General features: G+C 43.6%; 1 protein-coding gene across 1 annotated transcript in view; it reads right to left on the reverse strand.

Moving 5' to 3' along the window:
- The window catches only part of LOC119657742 (proton channel OtopLc), a 165559-nt gene that overhangs the window by 34889 nt on the left and 104683 nt on the right, over positions 1 to 25987 (reverse strand). Inside the window, exons 2-4 of the mRNA XM_038064786.1 lie at positions 21014 to 21415; positions 2906 to 3023; positions 1697 to 1793 (exon numbers count right to left, since the gene is read on the reverse strand). Of these exons, the coding sequence (XP_037920714.1) occupies positions 1697 to 1793; positions 2906 to 3023; positions 21014 to 21415 (617 nt within the window). The remainder of the gene's footprint in view (positions 1 to 1696; positions 1794 to 2905; positions 3024 to 21013; positions 21416 to 25987) is intronic.

Genomic DNA, 25987 nt, shown 5'->3' on the forward strand with positions numbered 1-25987 from the left:
TACCAGAAGTCCAAATAAACAAGCACGTAAGAAAGGATGTAAGCGTATTCGCTCGGTCGACTAAACGTTTCCACGCCATCCACCTTGACATTATTGCCCCTTTGCGAGAATCGCATGGATATAACTATTGCCCTGCAATCATCTACAAGCAATAGCTCTCATGCAATCATGTACTGGGCCTTCTGTGTGGATCCCGCACTCTGGTGTGCCTGCCGTAATTATCACGGACTAGGGAATGCAGTTGGAGTATAGTCTTTTCTCGGAGTTAGGCAAGCTCCTTGGTTTCAAACGGCATAGGACTACTGCATATCATCCCCAGTCCAATCGGATACTGGAACTTTGGCATCGGACAATAAAGGCCGCCTTAATGGCTCGCGACGATCCGTCGTGGTTGAAGTCCTTGCCTTTCGTCCTCCTCGGCCTCCGCACCCCTCACGGCGAGGAGGTAGCCGGCAACCCCGCAGAGATGGTGTACGGGAGGAGTCTACGGCTCCCCGCTGACCCTATGCTCAATATCAGGGCAGGATTAAGTGACTCCGGCATGCCGCGCCTGCTCAGGGACGCGGTTTTGAAAGTGCGACCGATTCAACCTTCACGAAACACGACGCTAGAGGTCGACACCCTCAGGGATCTAGAAAAATGTGCATAGGTCCTCATTAGGGTGAACGCTCCTCGGAGGCAGCTGCACTCTTTCAAGCTCGAAGTGCTGGGCGAGCCTAAGTTGGCCTCCTTGTCGAAGCCGAACCAGGGATGTTTAAAAAAGCACCCGCGAAGCGTCAAGTCAACCTTCACGAAACACGACGTTAGAGGTCGACACCCTCAGGGACCTAGAAAAATGTGCGTAAGTCCTCACTAGGGTAAACGCTCGTCGGAGGCAGCTGCACTGTTTCAAGCTCGAAGTGCTGGGCGAGCCTAAGTTGGCCTCCTTGTCGAAGTCGAACCAGGGATGTTTAAAAAAACACCCGCGAAGCGTCAAGTTCGCCCGGTAGCTCCATTGGCGGAATCACGTCCCAGGTTCCTCCGCTGATCCCGATGTGCCGCCACACCTTCATTTACAGGGGCACAGGTCAATCGCAGCTTCAGGCGGGCACCGACTTCCCGTGCCAATAGAAAGTACAATTAGTTATGGTAGAGTTGGCCAACGTCTACTCTCTGAAACGCCAAGTGCTTCACGACAATTCAGACTATATTAACTCTTCTCTCCCCCTCTCCCCAACGGGGTTGGGACCTCTATGATGGACAATAATATCATATATCAGGCGACGGATTAACCATTCTAAGTTTAAACTGTCTCATTTGCAACCCACTTAGCACTAAACATATGGCTTAGACAATTTCGAAGTATCTTGGAGTTTCATGCAATTTAAAAGTGCGAAAACTAACAACTTCTTGAGATGCTACCACTGAGAAAAAGATTCTGCATTAGTTTCCATATTCATCAGTTGATGAAGTTTCCAAGGTTAATTTAACGAAATTTCTAGACAATTAGATGAAGCACTTTTGCCAGTCTCCTATGGCAATTATGCACGTGTGCACGAGGTACCTAGAATTTTGCTGCTTCTTGAATCTCAAATCAAATATCCTTCCCAGGCTGTTCCACCATTTCGAAGCGAAGTGTACATCAGGACGTTATAAATATATCGATAAGGGAGAATCTATGATGTGTATTACGTAAAAGATATTGTGTGATACTTACCCACAGCCGAAACAGTTTTTGGACGACCCCAGAGCAGAGTTGCGTACATGAAGAAAAGAAACAACATGCTGCCGATGTACAGGTAAAGGTAGAAACCCTGAAAAAGTAATTTCGACTTTAAATTTGATTTCATAGCAGTCGGAACTGTACGTGATATGTGTGATGGCGGCATTCATGCAGAAGTATCTAGTGAGCACAGAGCAAGGGTGGATGGTCTGAAGTGATTTCGATGGCTCGGAAAACGCAGAACCTGTCTCCTTGATTACGGCGAGATATGAGACGAATTTGAAATTGATTCTGCTTGAATAATTGATGAGTGGTAGCTATTTTCTGGGAAAATGGCGCTTCCAGCACAGACGATCTTGTAGTTCAGGCAATCATCCCTTGTCGTTGCAAACATAAACATTTATACTTTCCGACTAATATTTCAAAGCTCCTCAAGCCCCCCTTGCGATGTATTGTGAAAGAAGGCTAAGGCTTTTGAAGCATCTGTTGAGTCCTAAGTGTTCTTCCATGCTTTATTGCGAATTCTGAAATGTTGGCTGACTTTACAGCATCAACTTCACATGAATTTGTATAGCGAGGAGATATCATGGAGAGCAACCGAATCCTACAATATTAATTCCTAAAAGCAACCCAACGTTGCACAGGGAGAAATCTGATATGAAAAGGAATAAGTTCCTTGGAATTGCAAATTATGGAATAGGAAATTTCCATTCTTTATGATAGGAGTAAATTTCTAGATTGCTACGTTCATTGTAGATGTTGTGTAGTGTAGATTTGATCTAGATTCAGAAGGAAGTGATTCCGGAAAATTGCGCTTTTATTTCTAGTCTAGTGGCTTATCTTTGAAAACGACGAAGTTCACATGAAAGGAATGCTGGAGTAACATTGATGATAACCATTTAAAGGACACGAGAGTCGACGTGGCAATGTTATTGCTCCGGAGAGATAGTCGCAATTTCTCAATGCTTCCAGACAAGCCACACGTAGAGGAAGATTTACCTTTGTGGGGAGCATGTAACTTCCTGCCCAGGACAAAGGATGCATAGCAGCAGATTCACACATATTCGATATTATCAAAATTCCACTAGACTAAATCTTTACAAGGATAAACCGATGTTCAAACCATCCACCCTTTTTCCTATGTTTATCTGAACGAAAATAACATTTCAATGCATAAGTGAAAACACATGCATACGTACGTACCTCATAGAACGAAGGCGGAATGTAAGTTGATATGACTTCAGCCATGGGAAATGCAATTCCCATTACTACCAGAAGCTTACCATAAAGTGCAGAAAATGTTGTCGCCAATGCATCGCCTCTGAAAATATTCAAAAAAAAGTAACTATGAATCACAGCACACGCCACATGTACGAAGGAAGGACATGCAGATACGTAAATTTTATACACATCGTTACTAACCGATGTCGGCTGTGTGCAAGTGAAAATTTTATTTAAATTTATGCAACTACGAGAGTCTTCCGTATACTTAACCAATTTCACATCATACAGCCAGAAACCACTCTGAATATTGTGTACCAGGAAAATAGGATGAAAAGGCTCGCAGACAAACACTTGACGTGCTAAAGTTGAAGATGCATAAGAAAAAGAGAGGCGTTAATTTGAAAAGGACTTGCATCAGAGCTTTGTACGCAAAAGGATACAAATTACGGAGAGGTTAACGGTTTCGGGGAAGACAGAACTCATACCACCGTGTAATTGTTCACGGATAGTGAGTTGGACTTTTACACAATTCAAAAAAAATGTTAAAGGTGTTACCTTAACTTCTACCGAAGAAGGATATTCTTCTTCTTTTTCTTCAGCCTTTGTCCCGTTGACAAGCAGGGTCGGCTCGTCGTGATCGGTTTCGCCATTTGGTTCTATCAAATGTCTGATCTGGATGTAATTTCAAGGCTTTTAAATCTCCATCCAGCGTACCAAACCAACAATTTTTTCGGTCGGCCTTTTGGTCGCTTACCATCTACATCGATGTTCAGACCAATTTTGGCAAGTGAATTCTCGTCCCTGTTTGACCAAGTGGTTCTAACCCCCTAGCTGGCATAATACCTGCATCCTAGGTGGAGTAACCTTGAGAAAGTTTCTCGGTGAAGAGCGAACCGCTAATGGCCGATATGCGCGGTAAACACTGAGAGGCCACGACAACTACTTGCCGACGTCGATGCGGTGATATTGGTCCATCTCTACCAAGGTAGTAGTTGTGGCGTGTGTCAGAAGCCAACCTCTTTCAAACCCTGGGTGGGTATAGTGCGTTGGACCGGTATTAGTAGATTGCGTTGCCCCGGGCAAGGGCTCATTCGTCCGTCAGTTCCAGTGCAGGTCAGGTCTCAGGGAACTGGAGTAGGGGCATTGCCTACGAGGGTGTACCCATTAAAGACTATTGTAGTCCGCTGCCTTAAAAACAATATAAATGACGAGAAGGTAGGAATAGAGAATAAGTTGGCTGCGTTTATACGCAGTACGATGTCTCATCGGGTGTTGCGTCCCTCGTTTGGTGGTGGAACGAGCGAAGCAGCATAGGGTATGCAAACAGGGAGGAATACGCCCACGATGCGACACCTGCGACGGAGGCGGCAACTCATACAATACCACGCAGTGATGTTGTTGTGGAAAGACGCACAGTGGAAACTTTCCAGATGGCTTTCAATATAAGCTGAGTGGGAGGACTTAATCTTGCGAAAAGCTTATTGAGAAGTGCGCGGTAGTTGTGAAGCGCATACGGTTTGCGAGGTACCTCCAGAAACACGTTAGCAAAGAGTTGAAAAACGGGCTAATGGAGCTGGAGGAACTCCTGGATGGAATTTCGTTCTACAGGTGGACATGAAGAGTAACAGAACACGCACGAAAAGTAAATAACCGCGAACTGGAGAAACACCGAAAGGAAGAATTGGAACCCAAAGGAAACTTATTTCAGGTACTCTCCAGGGCTTTAAAGAAAAAGGTAAAGAGGGACAAGAGGCAACAACACAACGAATCATCACAAAAAAATTTGTTCAAAATTAAGGCGGACACGAAAGAGGCACTAAAGAAAAGATGGGGAGAAGAAGGAAGCCTAGATCGCCGGCACTACTTATTAAGCTGACGGAAGGCAAAACCTTTGCAGAAGACCTCAGAGAAATCTTTTATAGGATCAAGTCCCAAGATAGCGGAGCGGAAGTGTATTCCTTTCAGAAAACGAAGAGTGGGGGAGTAATGATAGAATTAGGCCTGAAGACAACAGATGCGTTCTGTTATGCAGTCAGCAGGAGCTACTGGGAGAGTAGTTTCTTAACAGGAGGAAAATCAGAATTGGTTGGGTAATATGTAGGAAGCGGCAAGCGATGGAAAAACTGTTGGAATATGGACAACAGTTACACCATCTGTTCATCGACTTTAAAGTCGCCTATGATACCATAGCCAGGGTAAAACTGTACACGGCCATGAGAGAATTCGGTATCCCGACGAAATTAATAAGACTGACTAGGCTGACCCTGACCAATATGCGAGGCCAGATAAAAGCAGCAGGATCCCTCTCAAAACCATTTGACATCAACAACGGTCTACGACAAGGGGATGCGCTATCATGCGTCCTCTTTAACCTGGCCCTCGAGAAGGTGATCCCTGATGCTGAAGTAAATGCAAGAGGTACGATCCTCTTCAAGTCCACCCAACTACTGGCCTATGCTGACGATATCGACATCATGGAAAGACCCACCCGAGACGTACAAACTGCCTTCATCCAGATCGAGTAGCCGGCGCGAGATCTTGGGCTGCACATCAATGAAGGCAAGACAAAATATATGGTGGCAACGTCAGCACCGAAGACGAATCAACCAACAAACCGCACTGGTCAAACACAAACACGAACAAGAATAAGAATAGGAGAATACAACTTTGAGACCGTTGACAATTTCTCCTATCTAGGGTCGAAAATCACAACCGATAACAACTACGATGATGAAATCCGCGCACGGTTGTTGTCAGCGAACAGAGCATATTTCAGCTTACAAAGACTGTTCCGCTCGAAACGTCTCACCATAGGGTCAAAGCTCTTACTGTACAAGACTATGATCTTGCCAGTCCTCATGTATTCCTCGGAAACTTGGGTTCTTAGCAAGAAAAATTGCGAACTCTTGGCCGCGTTCGAGAGAAGAATCCTCCGAAGAATTTTTGGTCCCCTACATGAGGATGGACGATTCCGTAGCCTACACAATGACGAAATCTATGAGCGATACCATGACCGTCCGGTTGTGGATAAAATCCGGCTCAATAGGTTACGATGGGCGGGTCACTTAATCCGTATGGATGAGGATGATTCCACCCGGAAAGTCTATAAGGGCAATATCTATGGTAGAAAAAGAAGACGGGCAGAGCCTGCCTAAGATGGAGCGATGGCGTAGGTCAGGACGCCAGACAGCTTTTAGGGATATCGAATTGGTGGACCTCTGATCATGAGCCCCCATCTGCAGCCTGCCATGGACCTGACAGAAGGGTTACATAACGCAGTCCCGGTCAGGAATATCATAAAACGAATACCTGCAACAAAAAGGTGGGTTGAGTTCTATGCAGGGATTGTGGCATGTCTGATGAGAGCGTTGCGTACATTGCGGGCTTAGGGTGGTGTCCAGTCTTCAGAGCGGGACTGGAAAGAACTGGGACGCGGTCAACATGATTCTCATCCTACTGATAAATATCCAACGGGATGCAATTGCTCACAAGTGGTTAGCAAAGTTCGCTGCAAAGATGAAAGGTGATCTAGTGTTCATCAGTGAACAGTACCGAAACAGGGAACCAGCTTCATGGTACAGCAACATATCAGGTACCGCTGCTATCTGAGTTTGGAATGGCATCCATCTTAGGGCTTTTGTCCAAGGCCAGTGGGAAGGCTTTGTCCGGACACGGTGTTTAGGGGTAGCGATTTTCCCTGTCTATCTAATACTGAATGAGACGATGTCGGAATTTCGACGCAGACTTGATAATCTGGAGGACGCTATCTTAGTCACATAGGGGTCCTGGTCGGGGGTGACTACGATGTCGCCCAGGCTGCGAGGGAAACATGCCCGATGTGACCTTCGCGCCGGAGTTACTGGTGTCACTGGTGGACGGGGGTGCCTATCAGTACATCGCTTTGGCAATAGTTGACACAAACTCTCGGTGGACGCTACTCCGATGCACATTCTGCGCGAGGAACGTCGCAAAGGTAAACACCGGAAGGTTTGTCGAAACTCTTGGAGCTGATAGGGCCGCCTGGAGGACATTCCTTGTAGTGGAGGCGCTGCAGCTGAAACTGTCATAAATTCAGTTATGAACCTGATAACGGCAGTCTGCTTAGCTTCAACGCCCAGGAGGGCTTCGAGATATGGCAAGCCTTCTATGTATTGATGAACGGCGGAAATTGCAGACCTCCGGAAGGAGGGTCACAAACTTCGACGATTGACACAACGACTAAACAACCGGGAGGGGGCAAGTACCGTGATGACCGAGTACAGATCGGCCAAAAAGAGAGAAATAAACAAGAGCAGAGCTCGCTAATGACGGGAGCCGATTGACGATTTGAATGGATACCTGTGGGACTTGGTTGCAAATAGGTAAACCAAAAAATCGAGGCTCTGTGGAGTCTCTATTCACTTAAGATTAAGCAGGTGGACCACATTGTACGGGCACTGATAACCCCATGCGGAATGATTGTGGCGCGGCAGGATTCGCAGCATTGGAAATTTATTTCGAATGTTGCGAATGCGAGCAAATAGATGGCGCACCGAACTCTCCAGTATTTTGAGTTCGCCACGGGTGTGGAGGACTAGCGGTGAGAAGGTGCCGTTGGTTGGGACAGGAAAAGACCGCATGGAGATAAGCCGGTCTCTTCTGTCTTGACCACCGGCACATACGCACAGCACGCTTTCTTTTCGAACAAAATTCATCGAGTATCCGAATCGAAGTATTCTTTTAATGTGTAGTAGTTTTATAAAATGAAGTTCAATTAAAATTAGTAACTAGCTAAATTCGGTGTATCGTTTTATTTAAACCAAAGAAAAAACAGACGTAGAACAAATTGAAATTGTTTAACAATTGATCCCAACTATAACTTAACAGACAACGTGAAACTTTGTTCTGCCTAGCATTAACCATAAAGGATATGAAGGATATTTTGGAACCAACGGTTAAATGATAACAGTAGCGTAGAGAGCGCCGAGGACTGCCATTTCCCTATATAATGGCGTTGAAAGAGGCAATTCTCCCTATGGAAAAGAAGAATTTGCTAGGATCCGATGCTATACTGAGAGACGTATACAACCGCTCGGCGTATTCAACGCTTATGCACTTTTCAAGAAAAGGAAAGGCGACCCTGAGTTGCCGTCTTCATAGCGACCATTTTGTAGACTTGATACTGTTCGAAAAGCTCATGAGAATAAGACTCGCTGAAGCGATACGTGTTGCCGAAGACTTATCCCTACGGCAGTTGAGCTTAAGAGTAGGGAGATCTAGACCTGATGCTGCCATGGAAGTTGTGGATGGTATTCATCGAATGGAGGTGCACAGGCGCCAAGCTCGATGGTGGTGTTCCTTGTAACGCTTGATGTTAGAGATGCGATTAATTCTGTAAAATGGAAAGACATTCTAGGCACACTAGACAATACCTTCTACGTGTCGAGCTATCTCTTACCGGTTTTGAGGGATTATCTGAGGAGCTGCTCCCTGCTCTATGAGACACTAGAAGGTCAGAGGGGGGATGGAGGCCTCGTCGGGAGTAGCCTAAGGATCCATCCTAGGCCGGATCTCTGGAATGCTTCCTATGATAGTCTACTTAGACTATCCATCCCAGAACAGTCGCACCTAGTCTGTTATGCAGATGATGTCGCGACACTTGTTGCTGGACGCATTATTTTCGAATCAAGTCGACTCGCAAATCCCAGTTGGTAGCCCCAGATAACCACCAGTCAATCTGGTGGTGAACCTGTGCCTCGGAAACGACGAAAACCCAAAATATTATGAACTCATAATTTGGCAAACTATTCGGAATAGGTTGCAAATGGAAGCTGTAGCATTCTGCTAATTTAATACATGAGAGTGATATCTCGTGGAAACGATTTTCAGGTGAATGTTAAGTGCAAGCTCAGTTGAGATGAACTCCTGTCTGGTGCCTAATCCCTCTATCAACACAAACTCTCATAAGGATTTCTGTCAACTCTCGTATAACCTCTCTGCTCGTAGAGGCGACTGCACTTTCCGGTGGAGATATCAACATCGTCAATATCAATAGTAGTCACAATTACGACGACATAATTGCAATAGCAGAAATGTTTAGAAGGAGCGGCAATACACCACCCCCACCGCTTCTGGCAGCTAAAATGGGAGATTTCATTATAAATCTCTTTGCAAGAACCACAAAATTACGTCTGTAGAAAGGCCCGGACGAGTTAGTGATCGTTGGTGAAAAAGGAAGTGACGCAATGGAGGGTAACAGGCCTCGTCGACCTCATCCCAAAAAGTAGTATAATGGAAGAACTCAAGAACGGCGGGACGGTCCTACAAAAAAAGTGAAGGGACCCTTGAATATGAAAAAAGCATTGAAACTAAGTCAGTGAAGAATTCGGGCAAGTTCCTACAAGCTATAAAATGAATAAAATGTATCGAGAAAAATCGCCTACCACAATCCAAGACGAGCGGTGGAAAGAGTTAGAACTATTTTCGCGAAGAAGGAGAAAAATGAACCTCAGCCATCGGGGAGGAGTTACAACAGATTTGTGGACGAACTGGGAACAACAAGATTTCCGATTTAGGGGGAAAGGCGATCAAAGCTCCCAAGTCAACTGTTAAGATTAGACAAACTTGTTCATAAGTTCAATTGAATTACGCATACTAGAAAAACGTTTATTGTTCAAAAGAGATAGATGTTGAGTCTACTGCCGAATCTGCTACAACCAATCGGTATACACTTCTCATATTACCTTTTCTTCAGACACTACGGGGAATGTATTGCAGGAGATGGTACGCAATAGGATGTTCTCGTTTCGTTACTTGTTGTTTGGTAGTTGCGCAGTGATGGTCGTTGATGTGCCTCAGAAGGCGTCAGTCATTGGAAAGTGTGCGCTCTGCACATGATTTTACTGGCTTCGAACTTAGAAACACGACTATGGCTGGTCTTTTTGCGACATTATTGCAACTATTGGTTCGAAGGAAACTTCAGCCACTAAGGAAGGTCGACTGCAGGCTTAATCTTGCCTTTCAGAAGCGCCTTTTTTACCCCTACCAGTAAAATAAGGAGGCAAGGAGGCTGGTGATGTAGACACAATTGGCCCAATACTGATATGTGAAGATGGGTTAAGCGGACGTGATATTGTGAAGCTAGGAAAGTTTCCAGCCGACTTTAGTGGAAAGCACTGTCTTGGGAATGAGGCCGTGAACATTTATCCACCACTAAATGTAACAATATCCAGAGAGATCGGACGTGGCGGACAGGAAACTGTGGAGAAGCTGGAAATCCCGGCACGACTCAAACTAAATGCAGTATATTCTTCGTTCAACGGCGATACAGATCAAAAACGTAAAATAAACACAACTTTGGTGGGCAACGCTTTGACGTTTTCCATACTATGGCCTCTGCATCTTCAAAGCTTGACCCTCCCCTTAGGAAAGAAGAGAACATATGGGCAAGCAGGAAGCGTTTCCTATAAAAATGGCAAATATCAAACGGACAACTTAGAATACTACGCAACGACGTTTAATAATTCATGTGGATTGAATTGATGAAGCTATCTGAAAGTGACTGCAGTAGGCAATCCGATCAATAAATTCAGGCGACCATTGTAAGACAGATTATTCATGTTGAGCATAACTCCAAGTATTGATCCCGAACACTGGACAATAAAGTTCATGAATGCCGAGGAGGAAAAATTCACAGATGAGGAGGTACCAAATTTGAAGACGGGAATGGGTGGAAGGAGGTAGGAGAAGTAGGAACGGAACTGCTTCGTTGTGGAATCAGACCTGTGTTGACTGGATGCCGGAAAGAAAGGGCATCAAATTGAAAACAAAAAAATGCAACATGCTAAAGGCTGCTTGGCTTCACTAACAGAAGGTAGACATACTTGCAACAATGTCCTTATATCTTTCCTGTACAACAGTCATGCGCTTGGTATAACAAAATATGTGATACTCGATCAGTTAAGGGGACGGAACCTTCGAAATGGCAAGATCTAACATAGAAGGGCCGGTGATTGTGTCCTGTCGTCTAAATTGCTATAAGAAACCGGTTGTTAAAATTGCCGAGACAATGTTGCACTTCAGTTAATGAAGAGAGAGAGGAAACGTTATGATTACTTGGATGTACCTACCCCATGATTCTTTATGTCGTTAGCGTATATAGAGTTAACTTTCCTGGATCTCGGAATAGGACATTATGTAAACACTTAGCAGATTTGATGAGCAAATAAAAAGCGCAACATAGGGCATAACAATAAGTTTGTCGCGCCAAGAGGAAGTGAGGTCATCGACCCAACAATGCGCATTTCAAAGATGGTTCTAGTAGAGGATTGACCACATCAACTGCAAAGTGGTGTAGAATGGAAAGATAAGGTAAAAAAATATATGAAACTGGTCCGAATCTGCATGGAAAGAAATTGCTTGATCTTGAGGGCAAGTATTAAAAACAGTTACAGGGAGCCCCGATGGGCAACTCCCTTTCCGCTTTCATCAACGAAATCCGCAAACTGAAAACGGATTCAACTTCGGTCACACTGATACCTAGATTTGGATGGAAGAGATATGTGGATGACATTTGCACCATCATCGAAAAAGACGAAGTGAAAGATCAATAGACGCACAATATCCAAATAAGGAATTTACTCGGGGGAAACAGAAGGCTTTTTGCGTAGAAATTTAGGGAATACCGACGGATATAAAATAGGTCACTGCTTTTGACTATGCACATCAGTACAAACAAACCCCATAATCTAGCGCAAGCTAAGCCGTTCCACTTCCTCGTGAAGCGTGGTGGAAGTGACCGAAGGCAATTTTGCCAAACTCATCAGATATACCAACTGAACCATCGGTAGTTTTATCAACAAACGCAAGATGACTCTCCAACGGCAAGCCTTACCAGTTGGAGTTTAAGAATACACACAGTATTCCCTGGTCGTGACCTGCAAATTTCGAAATTTTACTGCTAACGAACCGACAGTTTAACAACGATTGTTTTCATGATCTCGCTGTAGCTTGATAGTTGGAGAGCAATCCTTCTGATCGCAAATAGTAGTTAGTCAGACAGGTACATCCTACAAAAAAGGTGACTAGTGGTAACAACCCTTTCAACACGAAAAGTCGTAGATCAAACCTGACTGGTAGCAGAGATATGGTATCTGTACCATAAACTTGACGGGTCAAGCAATGGACTGCAGGATAGACTGACGCGGAATATAGTCTCCTATGATCCAACCTTTCTTTCTCTGAGGTAATACGTGGCTTCTAGGAGCCAATCCTCTCGTCTACCAATACCGTTAGTAGATGGTGGCAGCTACCTCCTACAATTTAGGATATAATCAGAACCGTGTTCGTTGGAGGTTAACCTTACTGTAAGGTGTTTGCCTCAGAGCGTAAGTTTGGTCCGAACCGTTCTATGGAGGGCTATGGCCCGATGGAATTATATGGGTTCGATTACTAACAAATCGAAAAAAATAAAAGTCAACAACAAACAAGCGGGACCACGTACCATATACAAACTGGTTCATCAACTGGAGGTACATCTCCACGATTCTATATAGGCTGGGAAGAGGAGCAGTAGAGCCAAGGCCAACATTGGCCTACTTGAAATATCTTACTCAGAAAGCAGGGACCAGCAAAAGTATGTCAGGATATCAGACGTCAGGAAGGCGACAGGCCTCAGTCGCGGAGGTGGTATCTGCGCTATGTGAAGGAAGGCCTGGAACCAAAAGAGGCGCTAAGGATAGACCTAAACTTTCAACAACAAACCCAAGAAAAAAGAGAGCAGCGAACATCAGCTTACAAGAAAGCAGCACTCTCAAGACACCCTCCCTCAGAAAACAGAACGCCAGCTGTTAGTTAAGCTAGTACCGATAGAGCTAAACCTTCAACCAGGGGCCCAAGGAAGAAGAGGACAGCGAACCTTAGTCTAGAAGAAAACAATGCTCTCAAGAGCCCCCTACCAGGAACTAGGACGCCCGCTGTTAGTTATGCTAGTGCGGTCAAGGGTATTTGAGTAGGGAATATGTAAGATCCTGTCGTCCTTCAGATGTCTATGAGATGGAGTACAGAACTCGTGTTCACTGGCAAACGTTTTCGATGAGGTCATATACTGGTGAACTTCATAATGGCAGACACAAGTTAGGACCATAGTCTTGAAATTGCCAGGCTGGAAGGTAAGAGTAACTAATGAGCTTTCAGAAGCAAAGTAGAGAGTGAAGGCAAACTCCTCACAATTGGGGAGATGCCAATCGTTGGAGGCAATTAAACGACGCAACTGCCCAATTGACTATAAACTTTGCAACATGTGTTATAAAAATACTTTGGAACGCCTCCTGCGTAAAACAAAAAGGCTACATCAGTTTTAAAAAAGTTCGAACAAATATGTCTTTCAAATTCTTGCTTTGAGACCTTATGCCTGTCCAAGTTTCGTTGGAAGCAGGTTGGAAAACTGGGGTGGCAGTCGTGACATCGTGCAATTTTCCTGGATACAACGTCGGAGTTTGTAGCTAGATTGGTAGAGTCCTGTGAGAAGAAAGCACTATCACTTCTTCTAAGCTGCGATGTTAGCGCCCGTTGTAGAAGCGGATTGACTTGGTCAAGAATTGGAGGATGTTAGCTACATCCTCGATGTCGGATCATAGAATAACTAGATTTAATATTGGCGACAACTAAAACAAATGATAAGAAATCTCAAGAGATCAGATTGGGACTCCTAGTTAAAGCATCTGAGCCACAACAAGAACAAGAAACAGTAGTGGAAGGTCAGCTGTCCGGCTAAGAGAGTCACGCCATCAAGGGATGTACCGGCCGGTCGAGGTACAAAATTGCACTGACAGTGTATTGTAATGTGGTCAAGGAAGGAATACTATGAAGCGCTTGAACAAACTATACACACATCCAGACTATACAAAGCTATGCCGAAAGATACGAAAATTTCTTCTCTTTGTTTGAAAACCGAAGGACAGGATACATTCGCTTTTCGGAAGTTATTTCTCGGGATCCCACCCAAATCCGGAAGGGAACTACGTTTTGCCTAACATCCCATCAACGAAGACAAGCGGAAACAAGTCGGAAAACGGGAAACCGCTCCAGGTAGGGAAGGTTTTGTGTATTTTGTATATAAAAACATTTAAATGGACATTAATCTCATTAGTATCTAGCCGCTATTACTAAAAATTTCATTAGTCAAGGGTGAACGAAAGGGTATTTTGAAATAAAATTATTACAATTACTAAAACTTGTAGTATAATATTAACTTCATTTGAACAGGTAACGGTATGGCGGATATCCCCACCGGTTGGGTAGGTTCTACGAATGGGTCCGTGAAAGTAACGAGCATTTTCCCGCCCTGCCCTCCCTACTTCAGCTTTAAATGTCAGAACTGCAGCATTGAAAAGTACTAATTGAGACCTTTCATTTGAAACCTCACATGGCTATATTTGGCGAAAAAAAAATTTGTACACCCCCCTTTTGCGTGTGGAAACCCCCTCATAAGTACCTATATGGAACGATGGAGCTCACTGCATGCATGGCCGCTCATAGCTCTCACCTCCCCACTAAATTTGCTGATATTCCGTGCAACTGTTTTTGAAAAAAGTACCTATAACAGACAGACAGATAGTAAGTAAAGCGACTTTAATAGGGTCTCATGTTACACATAGCCTTAAAAATTTGGATGGGGATTGAATATAACTGTAGACCAATGCTTATCTACGGGGTGGTAATCTGGGCATATAGAATTGAACTCATCGGAAGAAACAGGGAATTACATAAACTGGAAAGACTGGCTTGCGTGATTATCAAAGGGGTAATAAGAACGTGCCCAACGGCATTCCTGGAGGTACTTTAGGGATAAACTCCTTTCCACTTTCGCAAATGCTTCTGAATGTCTGGGAATATCAGTAAGGCGGGGGGCTTCATAAATCGAAGGAAGATTGATATTTGAAACACGTTGGAGTAACAGAGTAAATTGGAAAGGCGTGACAGCGGCCTACTTCTTAAACCAGCAACTATCTACCTCGAACACTGACGGATCCCTCATAACAGATGGAGCGGGCGCTGAGGGCACTGGTGCAGGCAAAACGTATTTTCATTTAATGGATAATTACACTGGTATATTCTATTCGGAAATATACGCACAAGGCAAATGTGTCTCCTTCAACATCGAAAGGAACTATACTACTAACATTGCTATTTTGGCCGGCAGCCAAGCAGTCGTCAACGCACCGAGGTCAAATCAAGATGCCCTGGGTTTCAGGACCTATTGAGTTAGGCAATTAGGTAGCGGATGAGCGGGTAAGGATGCCTCTACACAGGGAAGAAGTCTTCAGTGGAATTGAAAATAGGTTCATTGCCCCGACTTTGAAAAATTAAGAAGAACGACTGGGGGAACTGTACTGGGCGAACCTAGCAGGAATGGTGAAGGTTGGATACGAACCCAAACATTTACAATTGGTATACACGCAAGAGGAAAAATCATATTGTAGGAAGAAAATGCTGCTTTTCTTATTGCGCCACTGTGCTGTCTAATACTTTTTAAAAAAATTGCTATCACACGAAGACTCAAGTTCAGCAACCTGGACCATTATCGAGACCTAGGAAGCAACTGATTTCGGAAAACCTAACGTAATTACCCACCTCTGGAAACGCTAGTAAAAAATAGGCTATATTCATCGAAATACTGAAAACGCAAGGCTCATATATTTCATACTTCTTGCCGCTTATTTCGAGCAAGTAAAATGGAGATAAAATCACAAGTGGAGCCGAAAAAGCTACGCTAATCTATTCTCCCCAAAAATCATTCCTCATTCATCTTCCTACAAAAGGAAAGCAGAAAATATTCCGTCAAGTTCTTAGCATCCAACTAACCGCTCACGGCTATTAAGTGAAATGAGACAGCTCATTTAAAATAAAAGCTCATCCAACAATTTTCCGAGGAATGAACAACGTCTCGAATATCCTGGTCGGAACTGAATCAGGATGCAAGAATAGATAAGAAGTTAAGCTTTTCAAAGGAGATGAATTTGAAAAGCACAAAGTGAAAATAAAATGGTCCTGAATAACTTGAGAAGTAAATTAAAACAATTTAATTAATGAGCATAAAACCATCGAGGATTTGAGTGAAAATGTATGTAACAGCATTGCAATGAAAAGCAGTTGAGGAAAATGTCTATTATATGGGGAAGGTTAGTGGACCAGGTATAGGAATACCTGCACAATGTGTCCGGACCTGGTAAATGTAATCGCTTTGATTATGCCAAGGCCATTTTTGTGTACAAAGTCAAAGGCCAGAAACATTGCCTTGAGGATCATTGAAAATGTCAATCAAGAAAAATTTAATCAAGGGAGACTAACATATAATGTCGAAGACGCCAAAATTTTCATTCCCTTAGTGTACCGTTACGGTCTTGAATGAAGTGCTCTAACACACTTCAAGGCCCTGATCCAACATGGATTGTTGCGCCAACGATTATTATTATTATTATTGGGCATCCACCACAGCAAGAAATATAAAAGCAGTGAAGCAATATAGTATCTGAATATGGCAAACAAGGAGTCTCCTTTTCTGGACCCAGAACAGTGAGATTCTGAAAGTCTTCGAAAAGACACTGGATACAAAAAACCATGTCGAGGAAATTCGGATTCATGATAAACAATAAGTTGGCAAACAAAACCTTCCCGTTTTTGTAGATTTTTGACGTAAGAATATCTGAGTGCACGATAGTTCCATTTGTACATTGCGCGTAGTGCCAGTAATTGTAGGATTCCCATTAAACTTTCCAGTATCGTGCTTCATATTAGGATCTAAAATATTGCAGTCCTGGTGTGAATTGAAGGGGAGGTTTGTGATAAATTAGGACACAAACCAATATGGACGGAAAGAAAAGGAGGAAATGGCGGATGGAGTCTGAAGTCCAGTATTAGTGGCTTTTGGGAAGAGGGAGATGGAAAGTCGTTGATATCCTTCGACTGCAGTGCCTCGTTGGTAAACAGCTTAGCCGCTTTCTCATTTAATGCTACATGCAGCTTAGAATAAGACATTTTTAATTCCAGTTTAGTGTGGTAGTCGCCATAAGCCAACCATTCGCTTGTCAGGACTGAGAATTGGTCCGAATTGGACCCAGTCAAGAGGAGCTCAGTGATATCGTCCAATATCTAGTGCAAATAGAGGCAAGAGTAAAAGAGCCTTTCTAAATATCCTGAAATGTGAAGATGGCCACCATCTCATCAAAGATTGTACTGAGGATCCACGATGCATGTTGTGCAAAGGAAAGGAGAGAGTGCACGATCTCAAGCTGACGACCTACTTTCATAAACCATTCTACAGTTGAACGTGAACATGGCGATTCACCAATTTCTATCGAAATAACAGCAGTACTACGTGAGGAAGAGATTCATCTGGAAATGAGGCGATATGTGTATACAAGCCATACTAGTAGCAAATGTAATGTAAGGGCAAAAGTCAATGACGTCCATATCTACACCTATCATTCCGTCAATGCGCTGGGTAGGTTATGCAGATGATGCGCTTGTTCCTGGACGCACTGTCGAACAGGCGCAAAGCAGACTTGACATATTAATGCGAAGGGTAAGCGGTTGGATGACGCCTAATGGTTTCAACCTTGCACTGGAAAAAACCGAAGTAGTCATTCCGACTAAAAAGATAATTCCGACCCTGCGTCCGATATGGTTCGGCGAGTTATTATAATAATCGAGTCAAAACCAGCGATAAAGTACCTCGGGCTGGCTCTTGACTGGAAGGTTAGCTTTTTTGAGCAGATTAAAGCAGCAGCGAACAAAGCTGCAGCTGGAGTTTTGGTGTTAAGTAGGCTAATGGCCACATCTAGAAGGCGACGTCTCTTGATGAGTTCAACGCAGTCTGTCCTGCTTTACAGCGCAGAGGTATAGTCTGACGCTCTTGGCAAGGAGGTATATCGTAACAATCGTGGAAAAATACAGAGACGGGGAGCTTTGCGGGTGGTATCTACATACCGCATAATCTCTGAGCCGGCCGTGATGGTGATCGCGTGAGTGATCCCCGTTGCCCTTCTTGCTAAGGAGAGTCAAGCTATATACAAGCGCAAGACAGATGAGCCAAGGGAGGTTATTGCTCGGGAAGAACGCAACACACCCTGGACGAGTGGCAACTCACTTGGCAAAATGAAACTAGAGACTGATGGACTGCGCGGCTCGCGTTGCTAAATGGAAAGCATGGTGAGACTGACTATTTCCTTACTCAGTTCTTAAGTAGGCATGAAGGTTTTCAGTCTTACCTGCACAAGATTGGAAAGGTACCGTCTCCGGATTGTGTGTTTTGCAATGGAGTTATGGAGGACGCCCAACACAATTTTTTTTCTTGTGGAAGTTGGGATGGGATTCGTCAACAGCTCTATTTAAACACAGGGGATCTCTCTACATTCGATATTGTCGAGGAGATGCTGATGAGTGCTGACAGGTGGAGCCGTGTTGCATATTACGTTCTCGTTACTAAGAAGATAGAACTCGACGGTGGAGGAGCCGGATGGGAAAGAGTTTCTTGAACTGACAATTTACTTCCTCATCTCCCCTCCCGTTAGTAAAGTGAATTCCTTGATTTGAAAGCTCCGCAAGGCGGAAGAGTTCGGGGACTAGCCCGAAGTAATGTGACAAACGGTTGCAGGCTGGCTCTCTGACGATAGGGAGTTGTTTAGTTGGTATTCCGACAACGTACCATTCCGGGCGTCCAACAATCAGTGCGTAAATGCATTTACCTACCACCAGGAAGGTAATTATGAATGAAATTCGTGGCCATCACTGGATGTGACGTGCCCCTAATCTTTAGGGGCATTTTATAATAACAATTTGGACACCGCAAAGGAAGTGGACCCCAGTCAATGGGTCAACATCACCCCTTTTCGATCCCTGAGAATAATAAAACTATGGAATTGGACGGTATTTCGAGATAAGTCCTGAAACTAGTCCCTAAAATCAATGCCACATGGTTAGTCAGCATATTTAAATCCTGCATATTGGAAGGAGTATTTCCCGTTCAGTGGAATAGGCGTCATTCTGCTAACGAAGCCCCAACAACGACCCAGCGCAACTTTTTCATATCGCCCTATCTGGCTTTTCACACTATGGGAAAATATTGCAAACTGTGATGTATAACAGGCTGCTTTCATTCCTCAATACCTTCAATCCGACCTTTTGTGATTGGATTAAAGGCACATTTTCTAAACTCGGTGTCCCTCGTTACTTTGTTCGGATAATCGGGAGAGAAGAAACTTTTTTGGTACAAGATAAATTACGGGGCGAAAGAACATGTTGTGGCAGCAGGTGTTCTCCAGGGCTCCGTATTGGAAGACCAACTGCAGACCACAATGTTTGACATGGTGTTTAGACTTTGCGGGTGGTTAGGTAGTTTCAAAATCTATCATAAGATTTTTTTGTTTAGGGATTGTGGAACCGTAAATTCTGATCCACTTGATGTCGGACCAGACCAAATGGAAAGCGTCTTACTACCAGTCTTTTTGGTCCAGGGCCTCCTCTTTTTGGGCCTGAAACCCAAAGTTCATAAACTATCAATTATTATAAGGTACTTGCGGGTTGCGATCGTTGCCAAGTTGAGCTTGAAGGTAAACTTGGAAAATGCGTAAGAAGTGACAGAAGAGGTTTCTTCATCTCTAAGAAAAATGATGGCTCAAAGTATAGTCGCAGGAGTGGTGAAATCCATCCTGGTATACGCGGCACCACATCTTGTAATTAGGTTGAAGAGGTGCACAGCATATAGGTCGGTGTAAGGTGGGGCAGTGAGTACCATCGATCTCTTAGGATCTTCCAACGAATAAAGCACACTGCTTTTACCGAAGAAGGAAATGCTGTTAGGAAGTTGATATAAAGAAGATGGTAGTAACAATTGAATGATTCGGCGAGAGGCTACTGGATCACACTCACTTCGCGTGTTGAGGGATGAGTCAAGCAAAAACATGGAGTATTGATTTATCGCCTAATAGAGTTTCTTACGGGACATGTTAGCTAGAGGAATTGTTTGCGTCGCCTCGGATTGGACGAGTCCCTCGACTGTCCGAATATGCTGCTATGATTTAGAGCATGTAGTGTCGCATTGTCAGAGATCTGTGGATAAAAGGAGAAGATCAAATGATACCTTCAAAGTAGTTGTCGGACTCCATAATCTCATGGAGGAGATCTGGAAGTCGGAAGCAAATTGCAGCGCGATACAAGAAAAGCTCCAGGAATTGGATTAAATCAAGTGCATTTAGAGACGTGGTGTATCTATTCTCCATGACATGTGTTCATACTGCGGCTCAAATTGTGAGAGCGTCTACTATCTCGTGAGAGCAAGATATCAATGTCGGATAGCAAGTAATCAGGTTCGTTATTGAGAACCGGAAGAATGAAAATAGCATCGAATTATGTTATGTTATGTCACGCCGCTACCAGGAAACCATCAGCCGAAGAGCTGAGTCAACTGAAAAACGCTATCTTGACGGTTGTAGTCAGAACCATCGTACCAGAACCTTGAGGTGAAAAGGAAAGAATAGTTTGGGGAAGAGTACGGACAGGGTATCGATTAGAAAAACACTGCATAAAGCTATATCAGGAACTACCCCCAATAGCCAAACGGGTCAAATAAGTAAAATTAATTATATTACTGATAACATCTGCAGATTGAGTGGTAAGTTTAATAGGAATCTTTTTGGCGGCATGCAGCAAATTCAAAATCAATTGGCCCAATATTTCGAAGAGCTACTTATGTCATGCAATCTCTGCATATCGCAGGAGCAGAGAATTCCCAGGCGACTACCTAAAGGCAACGCAGACGGTAAGCGACCTTTTGGAAAAACTTGGAGTAAATGGGAGAATTTAGTTATCAGGAGGACACTGTAGAGGCAAAGGCTCCAGAGAAAGAAAACAGGAGGAGAAGCAACGAATGTTCGACCCAAAAATTACAAAAGTATCCTGCATATCGCATTAAGAGGATCATTGACACAGTTCACGACGAACCATATCCAGATTGCTTAGAATCGTACTCGATTTGCTTTTCGAATTATTAAAATAGATATAAGAAGATTCCATGTAGTTTGAAAATTTAAATTTATTCGATTTACTTACGCTTTAATCTCCTTCATGCTGCTATATCTTGGCTCTGGCAATCGCGAAGGTCGCCTCACCACCGGCAGTGGATAGTTCAGATGATGATGATGATGTGTATGGTACATAAGAGCTAAGTGTCCTGACGAGTGTCCACTCGGCAGGGTGGATCCGGCCAAGTGTTGCTGTGAAGATGCTGCCGAAGGTGTACCGGTGGCTATGGCTACCAGCTGATGATGTGTCGATGACGCTGATAGTGGTAATCTGGATTCATCAATTGTGACTCGATGCGAATGCGCAGAATGAACACGCGACGATTTGGCAGGCGACGAATTATGGCTCACTGTTTCCGAGGATACAAGCATATTCGCTGATGATATTGGTGACGGCGGGTGTTGGTGTGATGGCAAATCCATGACGGTGCTGCAAGTGGTGGATGACATGATTGGTTAGCCTCGAAATTTTAAACAAAAAAGGTTTTCTTAATATCGAACGAAAGAACGAGCAGTAGCCGAGTTAGTTCTGTGCGCGGTCACGACATGATCACACTGAGTCCCTTTTAATCAAGAGCAATTTAAAAAGCCCCAGATTTTATCAGTTAACATGTTCTTTCATTTGCATGGAGAAGATCTAGTGCTGGCACGTATAGGGTAGCTGTACAAAGCACACTATTTGGAACGTTTAGCAATGATTCAGATTTTCGTGGATGTTGCTCTTTGCAATCACAGCCGAAGCTCGGAAGATTGTCTGCTTCAAGCTCGACTGATTGTAGTAAGTAGGAGAAGTAATTGTATGCTGGTAACTTGAACAGTATATCGTTCTAGGAAAACAACGTTAACCTAGTTGTGAGTTTATTTTACTCTGAAGAACTTTTTTACACGATATATTCCAGGTCGTTAAGCCCCTTCCTCTTTGGGTGAAGGACATTGTACCTGACCAGGAAACCCTAGTAGTTTTAATTAAAAAAATTTAACAAATATTTCAAACAAGATTCATTAACAGAATGACTAAATTAGTGTTCCAAGTAGAATCCTTACTTTCCCAGAAATGTTCTGTATGGTTGAGCAAGCCTACATTTACTGACAGAATAAGATGAAGTAAAACAATGGAAACTAATGAACTTCTATTACTTCCAACAACAAAATATATATGCAATTTTCATTTGCCACTAAATGGAGTATAGCGCGTCCACCGAGCCCTGTTATCAGTTGTTTGAAATATATTCCTGTCCCTTCCAGGATTTTCCGAGAAGCTTACATTTCTCCTGCACTATTTTCGTCATGTGTCTCTGGTTGCCCGCACTCTCCATCCAGGAATAGTGGATTCCGTTGCATGAAATCTCCCTTACGCCTAGGCTTGTAGGCGAACGTCATCTAGCAACTATCCACGTCCAAGTCTTGGTGATGATACGGAAAGCCACTATAGCATGTACATATATACTGTTGCTCTAAGCAGAAATGAAATTATTCTTGCCATCAGCGTGCTCAAGTCATAAAAATAGTAAAAAATCTCTTGGGGATTTCCTGCGTTGTGTGTTCTTACTTCCACTGATCCGTTAATTCTGGGAACCGGAGATCTTTCCTAATGAGAAGAAGAAAAGGATAATCGTTACGGTTGCGAAGAAAGGCCTCCATCCGCAGTACAAAAACTGGTTATGAATTTATTGCTCTCCTCAACATACTATTTAAAATTGTTCTGGAACGCTTCAAAGAACAGCTCGAAAGCTGATTCGGTAATGAAGAGGCTGATTTCTGTTTTCCACCCTTCTTTCCCAAGTACCTCAAAACTATGTACTGTCCGCGACAGGGGCAGTATTCCATTCCTTTTCCGGGGTAATTTTGGCCAAAAAATGCATTCAATAATGTGTAAAAGCCCCTTTGTCGTCACATTTTTTCTACCCTTTTAGTTTTGCCAATTATCTCTCGTTATTTGACAATTCCCACCCAGTCCTTCATTTAAATACAATACTTAATATTTTAACTGATTAATCCTACTTATTTTTGTAAAACAATTCAACAACTGGCCCCTTTCCCCTCCATAGTCAAATTTCAATTAAACAATTTCAAATTTTATTTTCTCATAAATTTCCGGACCGGACCAACTGTTCGTTGACCCTCATAAACTTGCCCTTATTGCCCATTTTTGGGTGCAGGCAGGGGATTGATACTGGCTGAGAGAAATGATCTGCCGCATAATTCAACACAACAGTATACGTTGTTGTTGACGCTGAGCCTGGCATGAACTTTCAAGTTCAGGACCATGAACTGGGAACGAAAAATTAGCGGGACCGGGGCCGGCTAATAGATAGACAGCGGACAAGCTGGACTGGAGTTTTGAAGTGAGTCAGACATTGACACCAATTTTTATAAAATATCGGGCGGTGATGAATTCATTAAATATAAACCTCGGTGTGAAGTTATGTTTTTGTTTAAAAAGTGAACAACGAATACATTCCCACAGCTTTATCAGAAAGTGAGAGTTAATGGGTTAGGGGATGCTCTCGTTTTCTGTGTTAAATTTGTTGTTCCTATGGCATCAGCGGTATTGAGATCCTTATACCAGGAACACCGGATCAAGCGAGTTCAAAGTTGAAAACATGGCGCAGTGCAAGCAATCGCAAACAAATCGGAACTTTAGATGCGAGGCTGGAAGAAAAATCTGATGAGCAGACCCCTTTCTTGTGAAGAAAATCAGATTGATAGAAAATTATTCAGGGTATTACTTTCGGACGGGTAACCTCAATTTGACGTTTTGATCTAACTTCCGTGTATTTTACTGCGGCGGCTGAGACTGACCGAATGTTGGCTGCGTGTTTTCTCTGCTCAGGGCATTATTTTGCTTGCATTTTTCACACATGCGGAGACATCGATATTAGTGCACCGGCGAAATATTCATTATCAACGCGAACTCGGCCAAGAGTTCACAATTTTACATGCAAAGGACCCAGGTCTCCAAGGAATCCATAGGGGCTGACAAGATCATTGTCATTATCTACAGCAAAAGCTTTGACCTTACGGTGAGACGTTTCGAGGGAAACACTTTTTGCAAGCTGAAATAAGCCCTGTTGGCAGCTATTAACGGTGCCTGGATTTCATCGTCTTAGCTGTTATCGGTTCTGATTTTCAATCTTAGATAGGAAAGATTTTCAACGGTCTCAAAGTTGTAGTCTCCTGTTTTTATTGTACTCGTTTTACCAGTGCGATTCGATGTTATTCGTTCTTTAGTTTTTGGTGCTGACGTTGCCATCATATGCTCTATCTTCCCTTCATTAATAAGCAGCCAAAGATCTCATGCCAATCCTGTTCGACCTGGATGAAAGTAGACTCTACATCTCAGGTTGTTCTTCCCATAATGTCAATATCTTCACCGTAGGCCAGTAGTTGGGTGGACTTCAAGAGGATGGTGTCTCTTGCATTAACACCTGCATCGCGGATCAGTTTTTCCAGGGCCGTGTTAAAAGGACGCATGATAGGGCATCCCATATTCTTAGACCGTTGTTGATGTTGAATGGTCTCGAGAGAAATCCTGCTGCTTTTATTTGGCCTCGTACATTGGTCACGATCAGCCTAATTAGTTTTATCAATTTCGGTGGGGCACACAATTCTTTCGAGGCCGACGAAAAATTAATCTTGAGAATATGCCAGCGGTGGTTGCGGAAGAGTGAAATTATTTTGGAGTTTCCCCCCACGAACGTCGATCGGCGATCGGGTATATTTAACGCGAACTGAACGTAATTCACTCGAAACACATCGTGTTGTACATATTACTCCGTTTCAAACCTGCCGTGTCCGTAGATATCCCTAGCTTCTCTAGGCGATAGTTTAGTCAGCAGGTATCAGCGATAGTTCACACTGTGATGAGAAAGTTTTTTTTATGAGGTTTAAACAATCTTTTGTCTGCTTGGGTTCGCATCCCCAAATTAGTACCTTGGACTGCTCCATTCCTAGCATGTTCGCCCAGTATAGTTCTCTTAGCCGTTTCATTTTTTTAAGGTCATAGTCATGAACCCGCTTCCGATTGCAGAGAAAGGTTCTGGCCTGTGTAAAAGCCTGCCTGCTCCCTTCTTCACCAGTTCGTCCGCTGCCAAACTGCCTTCCAACCGAGCATTGCCTGGAACCCAGGGTACCTAGACCTTATTATGCGCCGAGCCTATTCAGTCTCTTAAGACATTCCCATAGCAGTTTAGAGTTTACCTGGCTGTCAGTCAGGATAGCAATATTCTGCCCTCTGTAGTTCGTTTGGAGATTATCGAAGGCACATCTGTCAATGGCGTATATTTCCATCTAAAATATGCTAGCATGTTTACCTATTGGTTCCAAGCACATTCCTTGAATCAATGGCTCCTCTGCTGTAAAGGATTCGTCAATGTACCAAGTAATCAGTTGCTGGTTTAAGCAGTAACTTCCACCTTGAGGTTCTTTATATTTGGGTTATCCCTTTTCATTGTGTCCCCACCTCTTCCGCTTTGGTGAAACAATTCACTTCTCTTACTTCTAGGTTGAAACCACTACCTTCGTGCCTAGAAGGCTCTAGATCTGGGGAGATTTAACATCTACGCCAGTGTCTGCTGATTTGGCGTTGTTGCGGACTTCTTTACGAAGCTACCGCTGTTATTTTGTCAACGTTTCTTGGTCCGTTCTTTGGAATTCAGCTGGTTGCGTTCTTGTCTGCTGTTTTTCTTTCACCTGCTTCTATCAATTTTCTCTGTTGGGTTGAGGGCGCTGCATTTTGTGCAACTAGGGGCTGCGCTAACGATGTGTTTTTTTTGCTCCTCCTTCAGCTCTTCCTCTACTATCTTTCGAGAGTTTCACTGGTGTGTGATAAGGCCCAGCAATTCCTCCATCTTCATTATGAGATTTTTGACATCTAAGGAGATCTTTCACTGGACATGGTAGCAGCCACCTCGCACTTCTTAAGTAGACTTTTTTCTTTTTTATCTTTCGGATTAGGTCTATCCTCGCCGTCGAGATGACTTCCGCTTCCACCTAGTTGGAG

This window comes from Hermetia illucens, chromosome 5, assembly GCF_905115235.1.
Source record: "Hermetia illucens chromosome 5, iHerIll2.2.curated.20191125, whole genome shotgun sequence".
Classification (NCBI taxonomy): domain Eukaryota; kingdom Metazoa; phylum Arthropoda; class Insecta; order Diptera; family Stratiomyidae; genus Hermetia; species Hermetia illucens.